The 20,025-nt window shown below is 41.3% G+C and overlaps 1 protein-coding gene and 1 non-coding gene across 4 annotated transcripts; both read right to left on the bottom strand.

Annotated features, from left to right (window-relative positions):
* Nucleotides 1-5,193: 5,193 nt before the first annotated feature.
* Nucleotides 5,194-19,980, bottom strand: brd1a (bromodomain containing 1a). Of its 3 annotated transcripts, none has more exons than XM_034131330.1 (13): nt 19,825-19,980; nt 17,455-18,868; nt 16,566-16,734; nt 16,208-16,339; nt 15,934-16,062; nt 14,130-14,445; nt 13,337-13,681; nt 11,427-12,008; nt 10,541-10,682; nt 10,286-10,419; nt 9,281-9,390; nt 7,811-7,965; nt 5,194-6,892 (listed from the first exon to the last, which is right to left on the bottom strand). In XM_034131330.1, exons 2-13 carry the CDS (start codon nt 18,849-18,851, stop codon nt 6,709-6,711), a joined length of 3,795 nt encoding a protein of 1,264 aa, XP_033987221.1. In that variant the 5' UTR covers nt 18,852-18,868; nt 19,825-19,980; the 3' UTR covers nt 5,194-6,708. The 3 variants fall into 3 exon arrangements, with proteins under 3 accessions (XP_033987221.1, XP_033987222.1, XP_033987223.1); XM_034131331.1 differs by having other exon boundaries at nt 16,578-16,734; XM_034131332.1 differs by lacking the exons at nt 5,194-6,892; nt 7,811-7,965; nt 9,281-9,390 and adding an exon at nt 9,525-9,702.
* trnak-cuu lies at nt 15,015-15,087 on the bottom strand. Its single transcript has one exon. It is a non-coding gene; the product is annotated as a tRNA-Lys (tRNA).
* Nucleotides 19,981-20,025: the final 45 nt, after the last annotated feature.

Below are 20,025 nucleotides of genomic sequence, written 5' to 3'. Positions count from 1 at the left end.
ATTATATGTAATGTATATACACCTTATATATTAATTATATATATATATTTATCTATATATATGTGTATGTTGTATGTATGTATATATATATGTATCTACATATATATATATATATATATATATATATATATTCTACGATATATATATATATATATATATCTATACCATCTCTATATATATCTATCTCTATCTCTATGTGTCGTTGTCTGTCTGTATCTATCTCTTATGTTGTATGTATGATATGTATGTATATCTATATAATATATATATATCTCTCTTACATATCCCTCCATACTACATATCTATTAATGTGTATGTATGTATGTATGTATATATATATATATATGTATATATACATACATACATACATACATACATACATACATACATACATACATACATACATACACACATACATACATACATACATACACATTTCTATAACATTTGAATTGAATGTGCAGCCCTAATCACGAGGAAGCTGTACAAGATATCAAGTTAAACACAGTGATGTGATAATCATTTTAAATACCGTTTCGCTTTGCTTGTGTCTATGATAAATCAAATCCAACCAACAGCAATACATCATCGCCATTTGGAATAACTGCTAGTTTGGGGTAAACTCGGACTGTGATTTTAAAGCTTTATTATTATAATTATTTAAAAAGAGTTATGCACTGATTTAGTATTGCACTCATAAATCCTTGTCTGACTCACTTTTGACGGTTTAAAAAGGATAAAAATGCATGCAAAAGACCTAGAAGTATTCTTGTTTTTCTCAACACATTCTTCCTATTGTGTTTCATAAGAACTGTAAATGTATGTTGATGTGTTAAACTGGTGGCATTCCCTAATATTTGTAGCAAAACATACATCCAAATAGCAGACACATTTATATAATATCGCATATTTACCAAAACCTGTATCCAAAACACACATTCTTAATCTAATTTAACTCTCAGCAAAGAGCAGAATCCCACGCTGTTAGGCTCTCAGCGTGAGTTCATTCCCACTACAGTGGAAGCGACAGTTAGCCTATTTACTTTTATTCTGGATTTTTGCTAATTATCTTAACTACACAAGTAATTATCTTTCACATCAAAGGGGCCACGCTCCGAGCCCTGCTGGTCCCCCCTCAACCAACGAACCATCCACTCCCCAACACACACACACACACACCATCATCACCATCACCACATTTCCGGAGCCAGCTGAATCATGACATTAGCAGATAATTAGACGGTCGCCTGGCTGCGTTTGATGGAGGCTCATGTGACGAGCAACCGTCTATTTGGAGACTTACTGAATCCGAATCCAGAGAGATATTACACACAGATTTAACACTGGCTATTTAATCACAGGTGTTAAGCTGCAGACTGAGTGAAAGCCTATATAGTTTATAACGGATTAGCAGTAAATAAATGACACCCCGAGGGGCCATTGATGGTTTCCAGCTCTTTCATCTCGTCCATTAGCGGTGCTCTTTCTGATCACACCCCGCTCTAGATCAATGGATGATGCAGCGGCTGGTTTGATTTCTGCCCCGAAAGCCATGACTTAATGGCACGGAGCTCATGACTCTTGACTATACACAACATATTTGCCTGCATATGCTTTAATTCACTTCATCTTCTCCATTCCCCCAATGCCTCTGGGCTCCTGTTTCTGCAAACAAGACAATAATCAGGTCATCTGGCATCAGGCGTGAATCCTTCATTAACAATCTAATGATAATCTGTGCAGAAACATGTGACTGTGGGAGAGAATTTACATGAACTGCAATTTAAATTCCTTTGAAGTTGTTTGTTTTGCTCACCTTGGAAACACACTATTTCTACTTCTCCTCTGTGGTGAGAAGTAAACGCACCCCATAAATATTTATCTACCTAGGGCCCGTGCTATTCTGGCCCAGTGTTTTGAACATAGCCACTGGAGATTGGGCCTATCAGGGACACAGAGGGACCCAGAGAGGGGGGGGGGGGGGGGGGGGGGGGGGTGGGGTGAGGAAGGTGGAGGATAATATGTGTGTACGTGTTCCAAAAGGAAACGGTTTGCATGATGTTTAATGCAGCAGGACTGTGGCAGAGTTCAGAGTGCGTTTTCTTTACCAAGTCACCTCACAGACCTCAAACGTTCAGTCCCAAATAATATGAGCCTCTGCAGGTTTTTAAAAGAGTTTTTGTGCTGGTAGATACGATAACGCAAACTTTTTTTTAACTCTTGTCAAGGTTTTCTAAGATACCAATTTGTCACGATGAATTCCTAGGCAATGCATTTACACAAATGCAATTATAGAAGATTACCAACTATGAAGAAAAACAGTGACTCGTGGATTTAAACACTATGAAGCTTAAATTAAGGAAAAGGAAAAATATGAAACCTGAAAATGAGCATAATAGGGTCCCTTTGAATATATATGTCAGAGAGATAAAGTACAATTTGTTTCCTTATCTTAAAGCTTCTTAAGGAGAAATATAAAAAAGGTATATAAATGTCAACAGATGCCCATTTCAACTTCCCAAGTTCCATTGTGACACCTAAAAGTTCTGTTTCTTTGTGACCAAAAATCCAAAACACAATGAATATGATATATATGACAAAGTAAAGTTGCATATTTTGCATTTGAAAAGCTCAAACTAGAGCTGAATTATTTTTAACCGTTATTCCATCTCTGAAGCAGATGGGTTTGTTGTCAGAAAACCAACAATGGTTCAGGTGCAGAATAAACACAGCTTTGTGACCTTTATTTCGCTTGAATAAATCTGGTGAGAAAAGTCAAGAAATTCCAAGACAAATCGAGAAAAAAGCACCAAAATATTTCAAAGCTTTCAAATATAGTTGCCAGGTCTGACACCCAGGCAATTCTAACTGTCTCCTCCTGCCAAATAACTGCTGGTGGTGCGAGGTTATAATATTCAGATGGATGAATATGGAACACATTTACACCCTGCCTGCCTGCTTGGAGTGTACCTAACTGTGTGTGGCATTTCCTCCCCGAAACCCTGGTGACCCCTCAGTGCAAAGGTGGGTTGCATTAAAACATCCACAGGCCTTGTCAAACACACACACACACACTCACCTGTTAACTGTTGCGCTCCGCAGGCTTCCATAATTTCGGATCCCTCCACCTGGATGTTATTGCGGCCTGTAGCATCCTGCTCTAATGAGCCTGCCTCAACTCAGTCAAAGTCATCTGATGACACTGATGTGGGGAGATTGATATTCACGCTTGACTCGTCGTCCTCTCCACTTGACTGCCATGTTTACCTCCCCACACAATTAGTATCTGGTGAAGACAGACAGTTAGAGAGGAAAGAGGGATGGTGTGTGTGTGTGTGTGTGTGTGTGTGTGTGTGTGTGTGTGTGTGTGTGTGTGTGTGTGTGTGTGTGTGTGTGTGTGTATTAGCTCCAATTGTTTACAAAGATGGGAGATGTCTTTCAATGTGGCTTGAAGGTGGCTTTCTATATCACAGGGCCATTACTACCTCATTTAATCCCCATAACTCTACTTTACCTCTCTGAATGTCAGTAGCTTGAAATAACAAAAGATGAATTGGCTTAAGCAAAATGCATATTTCAACAGTTTCTGTCCAAATTTGCATCGAAGACGTGCTTCGCTTTGGTATTTTTTTTACTACGCATTTAGGAAAGAAACTCCACAAGTGTGATGGGTTCAACTCCCTCCCACACACGGCGCTGTTTACACTTCTAGCCTTCCATCCGAATATTAGCATATAAACAAATAAAACACTTAAGAGGAGAATTGTCTGCCCACTCTCTGTGAAATAAAGAAAATGGAGGAGGGGGTGCCCGGTGATTGGCATTAGGCTATGGCAGACTTTTAGCCGAGCTCGAGGCGAAAGAGAGACGCCAGAGCAGCAGCCATGTCTTCAAACTGATTAAGCATTAATTGACATTCTCTCTAATCGGTGCATTCACCATTTGAACACAGTAATGGGAATGGTTTATCCGCTGAATACTGATGCCTACCTGAGTGGAGGGGGGAACAGAGCCGAGCAGGTGGACGCTCCTCAGGTAGACCGGTGTGTGGACGCTGTCTCCCGGCTGAAGTGAAGGAGGTTTTAGTGCGGAGCCAGAGCGCCTCCCTGTGGACAATTTCAAAAATGGCCACCTCTTTCTGCTGCCCTAATACTACACTTGTGGTAGCTTCTGGGTACTACCTATATTTCTTAATTTTATACTTCTACTCAGTGGTGTAAAGTAACTAAGTACATTTAGTACTGTACTTCAGTATAATGTTGAGGTACTTGTACTTTACTTGAGTATTTAAATGGATTGCTACTTTGTACTTCTACTCCACTACAATTCAGAGGTAAATAGTCTAAGCCTACTTTTACTCCACTGCATTTATTTAATACCTTTAGTTACTTTGCAAATTTGGATTAATGATATGAAACATAATCAACACTTAAATAAGACTTTAGTTTGGACCTGGAATAAAATCTGAAACTAACATGAAGTAAATAAAAATAATTTACTAGCTGCACCTTTACCACCTTTGATAAACATATTAATGCATCAATAATTATAATCAAAAGATATGATATCATTCCGAAGTGCATAAATAGTACTTTTACTTTTGGTAATTTAAGTATATTTTGATGCTAATACTTTTGTACTTTTACTTAACTTAACTTGACTTTTAGTTGTAACAGAGTATACCTACAATCTGGTACTTCTACTTCTACTTAAGAGTAAGATCTGAGTACTTCTCCCACCTTTGCTTAAATGTCACTTATCAGATGTCCGAAACATTTGTTTTAAACCTCCTTGTATTTCTAGTAATTTAACTATATTAAAGATATCAGAAAATTCCCTCAACAGTACAGTAATTAAGACAGATTACAAAATGTTTGGACCATTTTAAAGTTTGAACGGATTCTGTAGCTGTATGCATGTTGGTGTCCTCTCATCTGAGTTTTGATCTTCAAAAATTAATATAACATTGCTGGAATGCAGCAGCATATATTACATAGCTGGCAACTTCTACAGAATTTAAGTGGACAATTATCAACTGAGTAGATGAGGAGGGTACGGTGCCATATGGCAGGTGGTAGGTTGAATTATTGTCCGCCCTATGCCAACAGTGAAAGACTTTCAGACCTTTTCAGAGGCATTGAGGAGAATTTCCAGTCCCTCTTATGCCACAGATACACACTACAGGAAATGGAAAACCTTAAAAAGCACAATAGGGCATTTTTAATCCTTGATTGTCACACAAAACAACAGAAGCATGTGTTCATATTTGTATCTTTTATGTTTTGCTAGGAAAGAAAAGTCCCAGCAATTTTTAATATGACCTGATTAAAAAACTACTACAGTTAAGTACAAAATGAAATATACCAAAATGACCCAATGCTACCCAGAGAAACAGTATAAAATGAAATGTCTTGAAGTACATCAACAAAAAAAGGTTAAAAAAGGTTACTTAAAAAAAGAAGGCAAGTATCCATCACAAAATGTGCCACTTTACCACAATCAGTTTGCAAAGTCATTCCTTGGATATAAAGTAATGCAAATACTTTACAATAAGTTACCGCAGGAGCGTCTCCCTACGAGTACAGCAAGAACCAAGTAACAGTCAAATGTATCACATAAAAAATACTATTTTTTCCTTTTTGGCAACAATTTCACACAGAAAATTTCAGCGAAAAAACTTCTGGGTAGCAACATTTTTGGTTTCTTGAGAACAATTTACGGGTCGAGGACTTCAGACTGCCTGTATGAGCTTTAGAGACTTACACACTGTATAACCGTGTATTCAAATCATATAAATATATATGAACAAAAATATACTAAAAACTATTTTCCATACAAAAGAGGATTAATGCCAAATGGAAGTTTACGATTATAAACTTCAATAACTTAAAAAGGGAATACTTTCATACTTTTCAGAAACATGATATTTTAGCCCTAATCTCCTTAATATTAAGGCTTTTTTTTCCATCTTCTTGATCAAACAGCACTGTCAAAATAGCCTTCACATGTTCGTGTGAAGAATGCATCAAGTATAAATACTAAAAAAACTCCTGTACAGTACCCACTGATGTCAAAACTACAAAATAAGTTAGTGTCAGGCAACTGTACACATTATTTACAGTTTAAATACAAAGGAAAAAGCGGTATGAAAATGCGACATAACGTGAGCTTTGGCGACAACTAAAAAAGTTTTCATATAGGCAGGAAATGTATGTTTTTATCCACTTTAACTCATAAACCAGCTACAAGATGTTAATTTTTAAATAACATGATTGGCTACCTGCCAAACAAAATTACGGACCGATAAGCAGAGATTTAATCTGTGTAAGCTTTTTGTCTTACAATTTTGGTAAGGCTACCGACATGTTTGTGTTGAAATGATTAAAGAGTGAGGAAGATGAGGGTTGGACATAAAGAGCTTAAGCACAGCCTGCAGGTGGAAAGGACAGAAACACATTCATTTGAGCAGCAGCCGTATCCCATCGGCACATGGTGGGAGTGTGTGTGAGGAGGAGGAGGAGGAATGGATGAGGAGGAGACACCGCCTGTTGCAGCGGGTGCCCAGTAAACATTAGAGGAAAAGGAGGCATTTGGTACAGGAGATGTGTGTGTGTGTGTGTGTGTGTGTGTGTGTGTGTGTGTGTGTGTGTGTGTGTGTGTGTGTGTGTGTGTGTGTGTGTGTGTGTGTGTGTGTGAGACAGAGTATCATCAGTCCACGTCACTGAGGTCGCTGACGGGCTCGTCCTGCACGATGCTCAGGTGGTTCATGGCGCGGCTGTAGGCGATCTGGACAGCCTTGCGTATGCTGGACGTGCGTCCCTCCATCATTTTGATTTTGTCTATGGTCTTGTCCATGCCCAGAGGAACCATCTTGGATCTAGGCAGCCACTGCCTGAGGGGGGAAAGACAGAATGGGTATTAAAACACCAAGGGTTGAATGGAGTTTGAAGTTGTTAATCTTTCATTTGAGGTGAGAAAACAGAATAACAACCATCCTTTGTGTTACTATATTTTTGACAGATTTTGCATAACTTAAATTTGACGAAAAAACCACTGCAGCCCAAAAGTTGATCCAGTTTTGATGTTGCAACAACAGTTTATTAACGTCTGACCTTTAATATTTAGCTGAGATTTTTGAGATTATTTTTAATTTAATAGATCAATCTATCAGTTATTTATTTGAATAACAGTCTAGTCTATAATATGATGACACATGCTCTAAAAGCCAAAGTGAACTTCTTCCAAACGGTTGTTCTGTATAAAACCCCAAAACATTAAATTGACTACTTGTGAACACTCATTTAGAGAAGGCGCTTACGTTTTCAAGCATAAACACAAAAAAGCGTAAAATCATTGTTTTTTGCAGGTAAACTGGAAAAAGATGGAGGTTAAAATCACAGTAAATTCTGCAACCTCAGTTCTTTGTATTCAACCAAAAAAAGTTTAAGTAGTGCAACTAACACTTGCAGATTCCAGCTTTTCAAATGTGAGGGTATACAGTTTTGTTTTTTTTGGGGTTTGAACTGTTGATTAAACAAAACAAGCGTAGGTAAACATTGGCTTTAAGAGACTGTTCCCTCGTAGATGTGGAATATTCTCAGTAGCAGATAAAAATACATGTCTGTTAAAGATTGAAAAACATTCGGGGGGAATCCAGGTGACTTTATTCCCCGGAGCCATTTGTTGTCTCTAGACAAATAATGAGACACGGCCACGAGAGAATAATGATGGGCCTGCGGACACGTTGACAGCTTTTCCCTGGCGGAGAGCAGCGTGAGCTTAAATCATCCTCGGTGACGGCGGCACTCACCAGCTGCGCTTGTTGTCGAAGAAGAGGACGAGGTAGAGTTTCTCTTCGGCTTTGTACTGCATCTGCTCTCCGATGCGGAGCACGTCCATGGGGGGCATGGGGATGGACACCCCGTTGTGCTGGCAGCCCACGCGCGGCATGTGGGGGTCGATGATCTACGCTCAGCAGGGGGAGGCGAGAGGGGAGGCCATTACACACATACTCATAGCATAGAAAACATGCATACATCAATCTGACATATCGTTGAATTCACACTGGATATACACAACGCAGTGTTGGAAAGTAACTAAGTACATTAAGTTAAATACTATACTGTACTATTTTATGCTGCTTCATAATTCTACTACATTTTGGAAGGAAATATTGTACATTTATTTTTAAAGGTTTTTTTTTGGGCTCAAACCTTCGCTCATGCGCACTTGAGTTTTCCTTAAGCCCCGCCTCAGATCTCCCACTCTCGGCTCAGTCATAAGAATGTAGAGGGAAAATAACTCTGGATTCGGCTTTTAGCGCATTTTACTACTTTTAATGCCTAATGATTTTAAATAAGGGCCTTCAAAGTGGGCATTGTCTGTGGGTATTGTATTGTTACACAGTACATGTATGATATTAATGTGTACTTGTAAAAGCGCCTCGATGACTTCGAGGAGTGAAAATGGCCGGTGTGGCGCAGTGCGCTGTGCAATGATTATCAGATCAAGGGGGTGAAACCCGCCGCCGCTGCGTCTGTAAAGCCGTTGTGTTTGTAAAGCCGTTGTGTCCTTGGGCAAGACACTTCACCTGAACTTGCTCCTGTGGGTATTGTCCACAGTAGACCATTACATGTATGTATGATCTGTATGTGCAATGTGTATCTGTAAAGCGCTTTGAGTCATTGATAAAGCGCTATAATAAATATAAGGATTATTAAAGTGTTCGTGCTGGGTAGTTTATTTAGCTTTAAAAAATATATACTCCTATTAACAGACGTCTCTTTCCCTATGCAAGTCAAAGGGGAAAAGTCTCCCTGAAAAACTTCCTGATTCAAATCAGGGCTAAAAAACTTTCTCTCCTGCTGCTTTTCCAGAAGTCATCTAACTAGGTTTTATCCTTGCACTTATACAATGTGAATTTCAACTACTTTCTGTGTCTTTTATGAATTGTCCTTTTGTTTGATTTATTTTGTTTTCCATTATTATTCACATTTTGAATTTCCTTGGTATCTGGAATGTGCTCTATAAATAAACTAACCTCAACCTCTGCACAAACATGGCATTAGTTTCATAATTTGTCCTTTCATGCTAAGGTCAAATTAAACTGGCTAACAGTGCCATCTAGAGGAGGAATAGGAAAGGTCCACCTTTAAAGAACAGCTGCAGTAAACTATTGCTTCTTTTGATGCCATAGTTATGTTATAATGTGAAGAGGTGACAAAAAACGTTGGAGAAAATAGTGATTGTCGTACTTTCTCTCCAAAGAAAAGTCACTCACCAAGGCAGGGTAGGAAGGGTATCCGCTACATTTGGCCCAGATTAGCTTCAGGGGTTCCAGTGCAACTGTTGCAGCACTAGCGGGCATCCAGATATTGCTGTTGCCAACCTCTGTAAGAGCGAGAACCACACATTAAAACACAGGAACACACTTTCAAATCCGTGCAGGGGAAAAATCAAAGTGGGAAATTACGTTTTTATTTAATTTAAAAGCCAGGGTGAATGACAGATATTACAATTTACCAGCCACTTTGAGCGTTTCAATAGCCAAACATGAATTTTAGATGAGGGGAAGGGAGTCCAGATGCTGACTGGTTACATGCCATGATGGCAGGCAGAGCGTCACCGGTCACTGCCAAAAGTCACCAATAGTTGGCGAGTAGCTCCTGTTCATTTCCAACCCTGTGTTTGTTTACCAGGTGTCTGCAAGTTATATCAAGTTTAAACTTTTAGGGACAATTATAACAAGTTAATGCTGAAGCTCAACAGGAACATTTTGATGGTGTTCATGAGACACTTTAAGACATTTTAAAGTTTTACACAACCTACAGAAATCTGTGAAAACACACAACTGTTTACCATACCAAATCTTTTTTTAATATTCAAAGCTTCCATTATATATTTTCACAAAAGTCTAAGGTCATTTTTTCTGACACCCTAAAAAACACATTTTAAATATATTTACTTAGTCTTTTTCTAATTCCATCAATTTTCTTTGCTTATTATATTACTTGTCAGTTGTCTTTCTTAATAACTACATTCCTTTATGTGCAGAGAGTGAGAGAGCAAACAGTAAATACCAAAAATGAAGAATTATTCGGGCTCCGATTCAGGGACTCTTTACTTTCAAACTTGTCCGGCCGTAATATTTGAAATTACTTTTAGACCAATTCATATTTCCTTAATCATCCTTATCAGAAATGGTGTCTTAAACAGGTAGTTTGTAAACACAATGCTACCCTCGCACACGCATACAGATCAGACACATTGAATGCAGTCTTCTTACCTGCAGCGATTCGTGCAGCTTTTGCAAAGTTCCCTGTTTCGATACAGGCGATTAACTCGCTCTTATCGTCCACAGTGTTTCTCCGGACCAAGGCGGGTTTCCCTTTCCCACATTTAGGAAGACTGAGAATAGTGCTGGAAACACAGAAAAGACATGCATGATACATTTGAAAGCCAAGATTACCATTTTCAAGAAAGTATGTCATACAATGAATCGTATCTTTTAGCCGTATTTTAATCTAGACTGATGTGTTACCTGGTGCTGCCTGGCAGGCTGCTACAGGAGGAGATGGAGGACTCGGAGGCGCAGCGTCGCCGTGGCTCCACGGCTCGGCTGGCTCTGCTCGACTCCTCCAGCTCCTGCTCCTCCTCCACCTCCAGAAACCCGCTAGTTAAGCCTGAGAGGAGACAAGGCACAACCGAATAAAAACAAAATCACATCCCAATACAAAAATGTACATGGAAACTGATGTAGAAGAGTAAACAAGTATGTGTTGTTGTATTGATGTGCTTTATTAGCTGTGATGACTTGTACGTTTTGGGATTTCACTTTTTTTATTTTGGGCCTCGAAGCACTGCTAGATACAGCTTTGCTAATTTAATAAGAGCCTTAAAGAAATGTCATTTAAATTCTAACATATGGGGTGTTTCTCAATCGCGAGTACGCTTGCTTGGTAGCACATGTCTGCCGAGCATCTTGCTTCAGAAGCGAGTCAAGAATACTTCCTGGCATTCGGAAAACGAAGAGTGGAACACGCTAGCAAGTGTGCAGGTGTGCGTCATATGAGAGGCCCCGCCTTACATTTTCCGCCACAGATTTGGGGAAATTGGTCCGTGCACAAAGCATTGTGGGGATTTTAAGACCGCGGAGTCTACTCATGTGCAGCCTCGAAATTTCTCGCTACGAAGTACGCCGGGCTCGGTAGAATTCCAAGTATGCTGGACATTGGAACAGTACTTCGGCGGGACTCGATGACGTAGCATGCTTGAAATAGTGGCTCTGCAGCAGCTTTACTCGCGATTGAGAAATACCCTTGGTGACTCAAAGAAATTGCAGACTATAAGGCACTTTGATACATTAAAACATAATAAGTGTTATTCAGTCTTTCTTTTTCTGTGTGTTTTTGGGGCACTCTTCCTACCGGTATCAAGGCGTTTCATAGGGCACTTTCCTTTGTCGCCTCCCGCCTCTACCTCCTCCCTGCTGCGCCTCCTCTTCTTGCTGTGGAGCAGCGTCTCCAGCCTGGGTATGACCACCGACAGGAAGGATTTGGAGCCCAGCTCTTCGACGTCATCCTCCTCCTCTTCCTCCTGCTGCTGCTGCTGCTGCTGCTGCTCGGCCCTTTTTCTGTCGCCGTTCTCCTCCTCCTCGCTCCTCGGGAGTTTGCGTGGGCTGGTGGTCTTCGATTTGCAGAAGAGCACGGCGGTCCGGCGGTTCACCTTGCCCGTGGGCTCTGCGACCGTCGACGTGGCAACAACGCTCACGTCTCCGTCCAGCAGCGAGCTGTGGAGTCGGCCGCGGGAGTGTCCGTTGAGGCGCGGGGCGGAACAGAGCAGGTCTGGGAGTTCCCTGTCGAACTTGAGGCGTTTGCTGTGAGGCTTTTCTTCACGATACGGGGCAGAGTCTATTGGTTTGAGGGTGGGGGGCCCCGGGTCTGAGTCTGACTGGATGTGGTGGGGGATTGAGTCCGAAGGCTCCAGTTTCGGAGGAAGAGACTTATCTCCTGTAGGGGAGAGGGAGAAAGCGGTTTAGTTTTGACTATACGGACAACAGTAATCAAACAGGAAGTGACTAATAAAGGGGCCCTAATATGATCTTTGGGGTTCTCCCTTTCCTGTAGTGGGTCATAGATTTGTATGCATGTAAATGCCAGATGGAGTTTCTCTCCCACACTTCCCCCTTGCCTGAAACACCTCTAGTGTAGTCTTTTGTTTACTTCAGTAACATATTAACATCACTATGTAACACTTGTGCTTCTATGGCTAGCGCTCCAACACATTCTACGTGATAGGCTAAGGGGCGGGACAAAATAGAGCTTTTTGAACATTAAAGCATGGAAACATGTCACAGTAGAGGCACAAAATACATAGATGAACCTGAAAATGAGCATTATATGTCCCCTTCAAGTACAATACATATTTGTAATGTCACAGTTATTATTAATTAGGCACTACAATTTGTTTTTCTTTGTATTTTCAGTGCAGTGTATCCGTTTTTTTTCTAATTTATATTCATACAATTCCCTTCTCTTTTGTCCTCATTACTATGGAATATAATACATTTTATCATGGTAAAGGATTAGCTTTGCAGAGGAGCATAATGAAATTGTTGGCATACTTTTTGGGATAAAAATCTAAATGCTATGCATAAATAGTAAAAACAATACAATCAAAGTTGAGTCATGACAGAGGCAAAAGATATGACCTATGGTATAAAGCTATTACCAACAGTAAAGTGATGCAACACCCACACTTTGTCCTTGCAGAACTGCTGACACGGCACATTTTCAATGGCGTTTAGGTCTATCATAAAACTAAAACAAGGCGTTATTTAGCATAACACTGAGGCACTTACATGAAAAGAAAATGAGAGGAAAATGAATATTTATTTCCCTTTTCCCCCCCTTTACCTCATGAGAAAGCTATCTTCCCCAGACGTAAAGTGAGTGTGCAGTGAGTGTGCACTTTAAGAGGCCAGTGCAGCATACTAAACTATGTTTTAGACATTAATGATTCTTGTTTGATGATGTGGACAACGTTGATTCTATGATTTGGACTTTGGAGTTAATAAAAAGGTTTGAACATTTTGAACCAATGTCAGTTCAAAAAATATTGAAACTGTGTGAATTATCTGGTAGAAGTAGTGTTTGTTGGGCAGAAAAACCTGCAGTTGTTCCACTGGCAATGAACTCCAGGTTTTTTATAACCCATTCCCGTCAAAAAGATACAATTTATTGGCTTCAGGCTATTCAGGACAAGTGAATATCTTTAAAAATCAAAGAGCATGGCGTCAAGCAGAAAAATGACCAATCTAAAGCCAATCCATACGTACCCTCATCATCTGGAAAGTGCCCATTGGGCTTCGATGTCTCCACTTTAGGTTTACTCAACTCTGGGTGGGAGGCGGTTGATGACGCTGATGTGGAGGGGGTTGTGGAGGAGGAAGAAGAGTGGTGGTGATGGTGGTGATGATAGTGATGGTGGTGGGAGGGCAGGACCCTCTTCAGGCTCATTTCATTGCGCACATCGTTGATGGTCTTCTTGAGCAGCTTTAAGCGCTTGCTGCGGGAGGGGCTGGACTTCATGGCACAGGTCAGGTCAAACTTCTCCAACAGTTGCTGCAGCTGCTTGTCTGGAGACAGATGCATCCGATTGGCTGGTACTAGTAGGCGGTCAACTGAAGGATAGAAATAAAACAGGGAGGAGATTGAAACATGTGGTTGTCAATTTTGCACAGGAAGATTCCTAACCTGTATAACCTGGAAGTACATAAGTGGCAGTTAATCCAAGAGCTGTTTGAGTTCTTTGGATGATAAGAAAGTAGCTACAATACACTGGACCATCCTTTATGAAAGGAAAGGACATAATGCTGACCCACAATACCTTGCGTCTGCAACATTTCAATTCACGCACCATTCACGAAAGACATCGCTTGTGACTAAGAAATGTGCGTAATGTAAATTAACAGGGTTTATTTAGCATTCTATTTTATTTCATGACTTATTTCAGTGCTTATATGTTTTAAACTTTCAAGTGACGTTTAACAGCGTTTACTGAAATGTGTGGGAATTATTACATTATTTTCAACATGTCTGAATGGTGCGTCGAAGTGACATTTGTCTTACCGTCCTCCCAGGAAAAGGATTTTCTTTCTGCTTTGATTTCCGGAGCTTCCTGTAGGTGCATGCCACTTTCCGAGTCGAAGCCGATCATCTCCACGTCTCTCCGGGCCTTCCTCAGCAGGGACCCGCCCTGGTCTCGGAGGCGAACGGCCGCCCGGTAGAAATAAGTGTCCTTTGAGTTGTATTTCATGCAATTATCCACAATGAGGTTGAAGTCGTTCTCAAACTGCTCAAAGTTGTTGTAGGCCTGAGCGTCGATGCGCTGCCTCATGGTGGAGAAGTCCATCGGGTGCTTGATGTGGGAGGGGTAGTCAGGCACCTACAGCAAACAGCAGATACAATGGAATTATTTCATATTTACTTTAAACAAATATCATTGTGTGTTGCATATCTACCAACCATCTTGATCAAAATATAATTTTAGCATCTAAAAAGGCGAGTCAAGGATTATTTGATTGTCAGTAAAATAAGACTTCCTGCTTTTATCTGATTTCTAATACATTTACAATATTAATTTTCTACACCATAAAATGAATGAAAGAGGCCCTTTTATGACGCACAAGACAGAGAAACCCCAAAGAGCATAATAAGGCCCCTTTAATGAATTTAGAAAACAATCATTAGATCTTTTGATATGAAAGAATATCCTTATTTGCAGTAATTATCTAAAGTGATTCATGTCAGCATGACCGTAGTAAATCATGTTACTCTGTTGGGTCATTATCTTTAGCAACAACAAATAAAATACTTGTAAGCAAAACCAATATTATTCCAGATTTTTCCAGATTATTACAAAGTCTTTAAAATGAAACATCTATATGCAGATGATAAGTTTTTTCTTTCAAGCTCAGTAACTAGTAACCTAAAGGCCTCCCGAGACAAAAGCAGCGCCCAACGTGGGGCTCGAACCCACGACCCTGAGATTAAGAGTCTCATGCTCTACCGACTGAGCTAGCCGGGCATGCAGCGACAGGAAACATCCCCCTTTTTCTCACGTCACTATCTGCCAGTGGACCTTACTCTTGAGTTACACATTCCACACAACAGGAAGTCACATTGCTCAACACTGTCGACACCAGGAGAAGGGGGCTGATTTATAACCACTATGATCCGAGCCTGTGACATGGAGCGAGAGCGGTTGACTGAGCGTGGTGTGTTCAAATGCAATGAACGGGAAAGAAAAGGTTAATAAGTGGTGGTTGTTTTTTACTTGGTGTGTCAGGGCTTTTGGAGATTAAACTCCAATTAAAAGTAATTGTTGGCGTGGCTTGCAATTGTTTTAAAACATCTCTGAAGTAGTTATCTAGAAAAACAGGTAAAAACCCAATTGTGTTGAGCTCTGAACCAGCAAGTCCAGTTTAGAGCCTTATCAAACAGGAAGGCTCTGGCTGGCCATTGTAGTTAAAAATCTGGATTGGAAACCTCTTAAAAAGTTAATCATAGCTGCAGTGACTTTCTTCTTTTGCTTACAATACAGATCTCTATCTCACATGCCTGATTAGCCAACACAAAGTGCTGCTATTGCCAAAAAGTAAAAGAATCCTTGGTGAAGCCCCCTGCCACAACGCTACAATTGCACACAATTAACAACATAAAAGTATCAGAGATAAGTAGATCAAGATAACGACAAAAAACTAAAATGCTCTCTTGAGAATTACAAGAAAAACAATTGTTTAGCTGTTTATTTCCCCGCAGTGTTCCTATTCTTCCTTAGGTTCAATTGTTTGGGTGCATGTGTGGCATCCAAAAGAAAACACAATAAAATAGTATGGTCAAACTCAGCAAGAGAACTTAAAAAAGTGTTTACCTCGCTGATGTCGACCGGCTGTGTGAAGATCTTGGCCTGGTCTTTTGTCTGGAGCTGGTCCAATAGCCCTTTGAGCAAAATACTGAACGGACACAACTGGATCTCTAGAAGGCTCTCCTGCAGTTTAATCTACAAAACAGCACAGAGGGAAACCGTAAGAAGGTTTTTCCATGTATTTTACAGAATGTAAATCAGAACACAAGTGAAGTCCCAGTTCTACCTCGAGAATGGTGCATCTCAAGGAATTTATCCTAATAAATAAATGTCTATATACCTCCTCCCTCTTCATCTTCTCCCTCTTGCGGATCAGCTCCAGCAGCAGCCGCGCTCTCTCCAGGTCGTGTCGGAGACGATGCCACTCCTTCAGCTGCTCCTTCAGCGCCCTGCTCTCCTCCTCATTCTGCTTCTGGAAAGTATAATAAGAATACAGACATTCAGATCAATGGCTAACAACTTGAATAACAGGTGAGGGTTTCTCAAGATACACTTTTTAAACATTTCTTCACGGCAAACGGCTACATATTTAGCATAAGCATGAACACCTTGTTGAGAGCATGCAAGTCAAGTTTCTAAAAACTACAGGTAGATAAAAAGCTAAATGAGAAACTGATAGTCTCCTGTGTTTGACTGACAGATAAACAAACCGGTTGCGTATTCTTCTGAGACTGCATGCTCGTCTGTAGGCGTCTGATGAGGGGGAGCCCGTTCCTGGATTGCCTCTTTAGTGTCCAGTAATTTAGGGCCAGCTCCACAAAAGCTTTTTTCTTCTGAACCGACACCTGGTTGAAAATGGTTTGTAACCTAGGGGAGCCGGGAAGATAGGTATTAGAAGGAGAGATACCAACATCTGGCACACTTCAAAAGGCTTCTAGGCTTCTTGCAGGATTATGCAAGCCAAGAATAATACAGCGGCTTATTACACGTGGTTGCGGTTTTTTTAATTAGGGTAAATGAACAGCCGCAAACAAGCTTTAACCTGAATTTGACTGACACTCGACGCAGAGCAAATGCATGCCAGCAGATCACTGAAGCTTCTATTTGTGAATGCAAACATTTATCTCGTGCTCAAACCCCACAACAGCCAATGTTTATATATCAACAGCAGACTGTCTTATCAGTGTCCTTGAAAAAAAATGAAAAACCCTCCCAATATCACCACTCCTGGCATCAAAGCACTAAAACACAACATAACACCCATCATTAAAGGGTCTGATTTTCAGGTTCATATTTGTTTGTGCCGCTTCTATGACATGTTTACATGCTTTAATGATCAATATGTTTCTCATACTGCCTGTGCTGTCTGCCTGTAACTAGAGCCCAGTCTGAGAAGCGTGAGTGTTACACAGTGATGTCACGTGTTACGGAAGTAAACAAAATATACCAACTTAGGCGTTTCAGTCAGGGGGCAGTATGTGGGAGGAAAACTCCCTCTGGAACTTATAAAAACAATATAACATGACAGGAAAGGGAAACCCCCAAAAAGCATGAAAGGGCCCCTTTAATACAACTTTTAAAGCACACCTGTGAGCGGGAAACGTAGGCACAGCAGCAGGAGTCACAGCTTCACTCTCAGCTTCAGCTTCAGGCTCAGGCTTCTTACTCTTCTTCTTTCCTTTAGACGATCCTTTCCCAGCACCTCTCCCTTTGTCCACTTTCTTACATAGTCCGTTTTTGGGTTTGGCCTCATTGTAGATTGTTAGAGGCCTCCTTACACACCCGTTTGGTGTGTGCGCTCCACAGTATGCCGTCTTCTTCACAGAAAACGTGGGCTCCCCAGTGTCCGTTACCTCCTTGATCGGCTCCATCTTCATAAAGAGGCCAGCCTTTTGGGCGCAGCTGACATGGAAGGCGGTGTAACAGTTGGCTTTGTGGCACTGGATGCACGCCCCCACACCTTTCTCCTTGCAGAGGTAGCAGGTGAGCTTCCAGCGGGCGGGAGGAATGTGGCTGACACCGTCTATGGGTTCGATGAAGGTGGTGTTGGTGAAGCCGACCTCAGGGACCCAGAGGGCGCACACCACGTGGCCCCAGCGCTCATCTACTGTCTTTTTCAGTGCTCCCCCCTTATTAGGACAGAGGATACAGTCTAAAGGCTGGGTGGGTACCTGAAGGCAGTGTCTGCAAAGCCACTGGCCCTCAGGAATATACGGCACACCGTAACATTCCTGGTGCACGGCCACGTTGCACATGTCGCAAAACAGGATAGCGTTGCTGTTGTGACACTCTCCGTCCATGCAGATGCAGCAGACGGCGTCCTCGTCAATGGGAGCATGCTTTTCACCGCCTTGGTCCAAACTCTCCAAGTGCAACTCTTTCTCAAAGCGATCAACAAGAAACTCAAAGACGTTGTGAGAGACCTGACTGACCCCTTCGCTTTTCCGTTTCTCATTCACCAAATCCAACCAGGCATAATCCTCCTCGTCCATGTCGTATTCTGTGTCCTCGTCCAGCTCTTCCTCTGTCTTCTCTGTGTATTTATAAAAGGCGGATGAGCGCTTAGGAACTGCTGGAAGATTATATTCCACAGTACGAAATTTAGGCTCATTGAGTTTTGGACCAGTATTGGCAGCAGGAGGCTGATGTCCACCTCCATGTCCAGGACTGGTGATGCCCAGCGCAGCGTTTCTCTTCTCCTGGTTGTTTTTTAATCGGACAGACCTCAGGAGGACCTGCTGCGGTTTCTCAGCATTCTCCTTATTGCTGGTGCACTCCATCATCTCCTGCACCATGGGGTCATCATCTGAGATCACGTCCAGCTGGTCGTATATGCTGATTCGATGGAGGCGGCCATCGAGATCGAACTCCACCATGCTCTGCGCCTGGGCGTACGTCAGGATCTGCTTGTTGGGGGAAGGCATGATGGGAGACGACGGCCTCTGCGGCACCGCAACCCGGTGCTGCCGAGCTTTCTTCTTCATCTTGGTGCTCCGTGTTGCTGTGGAGAAAGAGTGAGGAGATATGGTCAGAGATCTGCACGTATTAATTGAAATGGTTAAAAAAAAAAAAAGGTAAAAATGGTGGATTTTTATCAAGGAGCTACTTTTCAGGGGTAAGGAAAAACAATAACCTTTATCATTTACTCATGAAGTATTCTGGGCTTAAAGTGCTTAATTATTTGACATACACCTCCACTTCCTTTGCTATAAAACATTCTTAACGGTTTTAAAAGCTATAGTTTTTATTGTTATATATATATATAGGCTTTCCATCAGCACTAAATCAGGCTGTCAAAAATATTGGGTAACCCTGCAAGTAAAATAACAAATAGACCAGGAAAAATACATTCTACACTCGCATTACAACTTTTCTCGCAGTGAAAATGTAGCTATTTTAAACTAAGAGATACAGCATTCTCATTTAATCCAAAACTCTATGGACCAAACCACAGAAAAGTGAAACATGTTTAATTTAAAAGCATTATACCTAAAGATTAGCAGCTGACTTGTAGAGCAAAAGTCAATGCTATAAAAAGTAAAGCTTCAAGCTGCAGGGACCTTATGTTGTGCACTGTAACGTTAGTAGACAGCTGTACGTTACACTTTTGTCAATGAGCTGAGGCATTTCAATGCGGTGGGAGGCGGCCACACAGGGCACTTTAAACATGACTGCACAGGAGTTAGTGCTTGCCCATTTGGTGCAGAGAGGAAACTGCCTTTTACACTAACGCCTCACAAAGTAGCCAAGTTGCTAACAATAACATTAGCTACCCTGCTAACTAGCCAGAGGAGCTAGCCAGCAGGCAAATGGCGTCAAACAAAACAAGAGACCTTTAAAACGTCTCCTAATTCATACCGAATGTGTGACATAAAAACACATTTTGCACATGCACTGAATGCTTTCTAGTCGTTATAACACATAGCACAGAAAAGCACATAAAGCAGAAGAACATACCTCGGATTCACGAACAGTTTTGCTAGTTGAGGAAGACGGTAGCTAGCCAGCAGCCTTACAAAGCAATGGCGATACGGCCTGCTAAGTGGCTCTAATTCCGTACACAGTGTTCTCATCCAACGATACTGGGGTTGCTATTAAAATAAGAAACACGCCTGCTTGGTGCCTGAGGAGTTTCGGTATTCAATGCAACAGAGAACA

The sequence above is a fragment of the Trematomus bernacchii genome, unplaced genomic scaffold (genome assembly GCF_902827165.1).
Source record: "Trematomus bernacchii unplaced genomic scaffold, fTreBer1.1, whole genome shotgun sequence".
Lineage (NCBI taxonomy): Eukaryota > Metazoa > Chordata > Actinopteri > Perciformes > Nototheniidae > Trematomus > Trematomus bernacchii.
The sequence above is the reverse complement of the archived record's forward strand: the minus strand, read 5'-3'. Positions and strand labels throughout refer to the sequence as shown.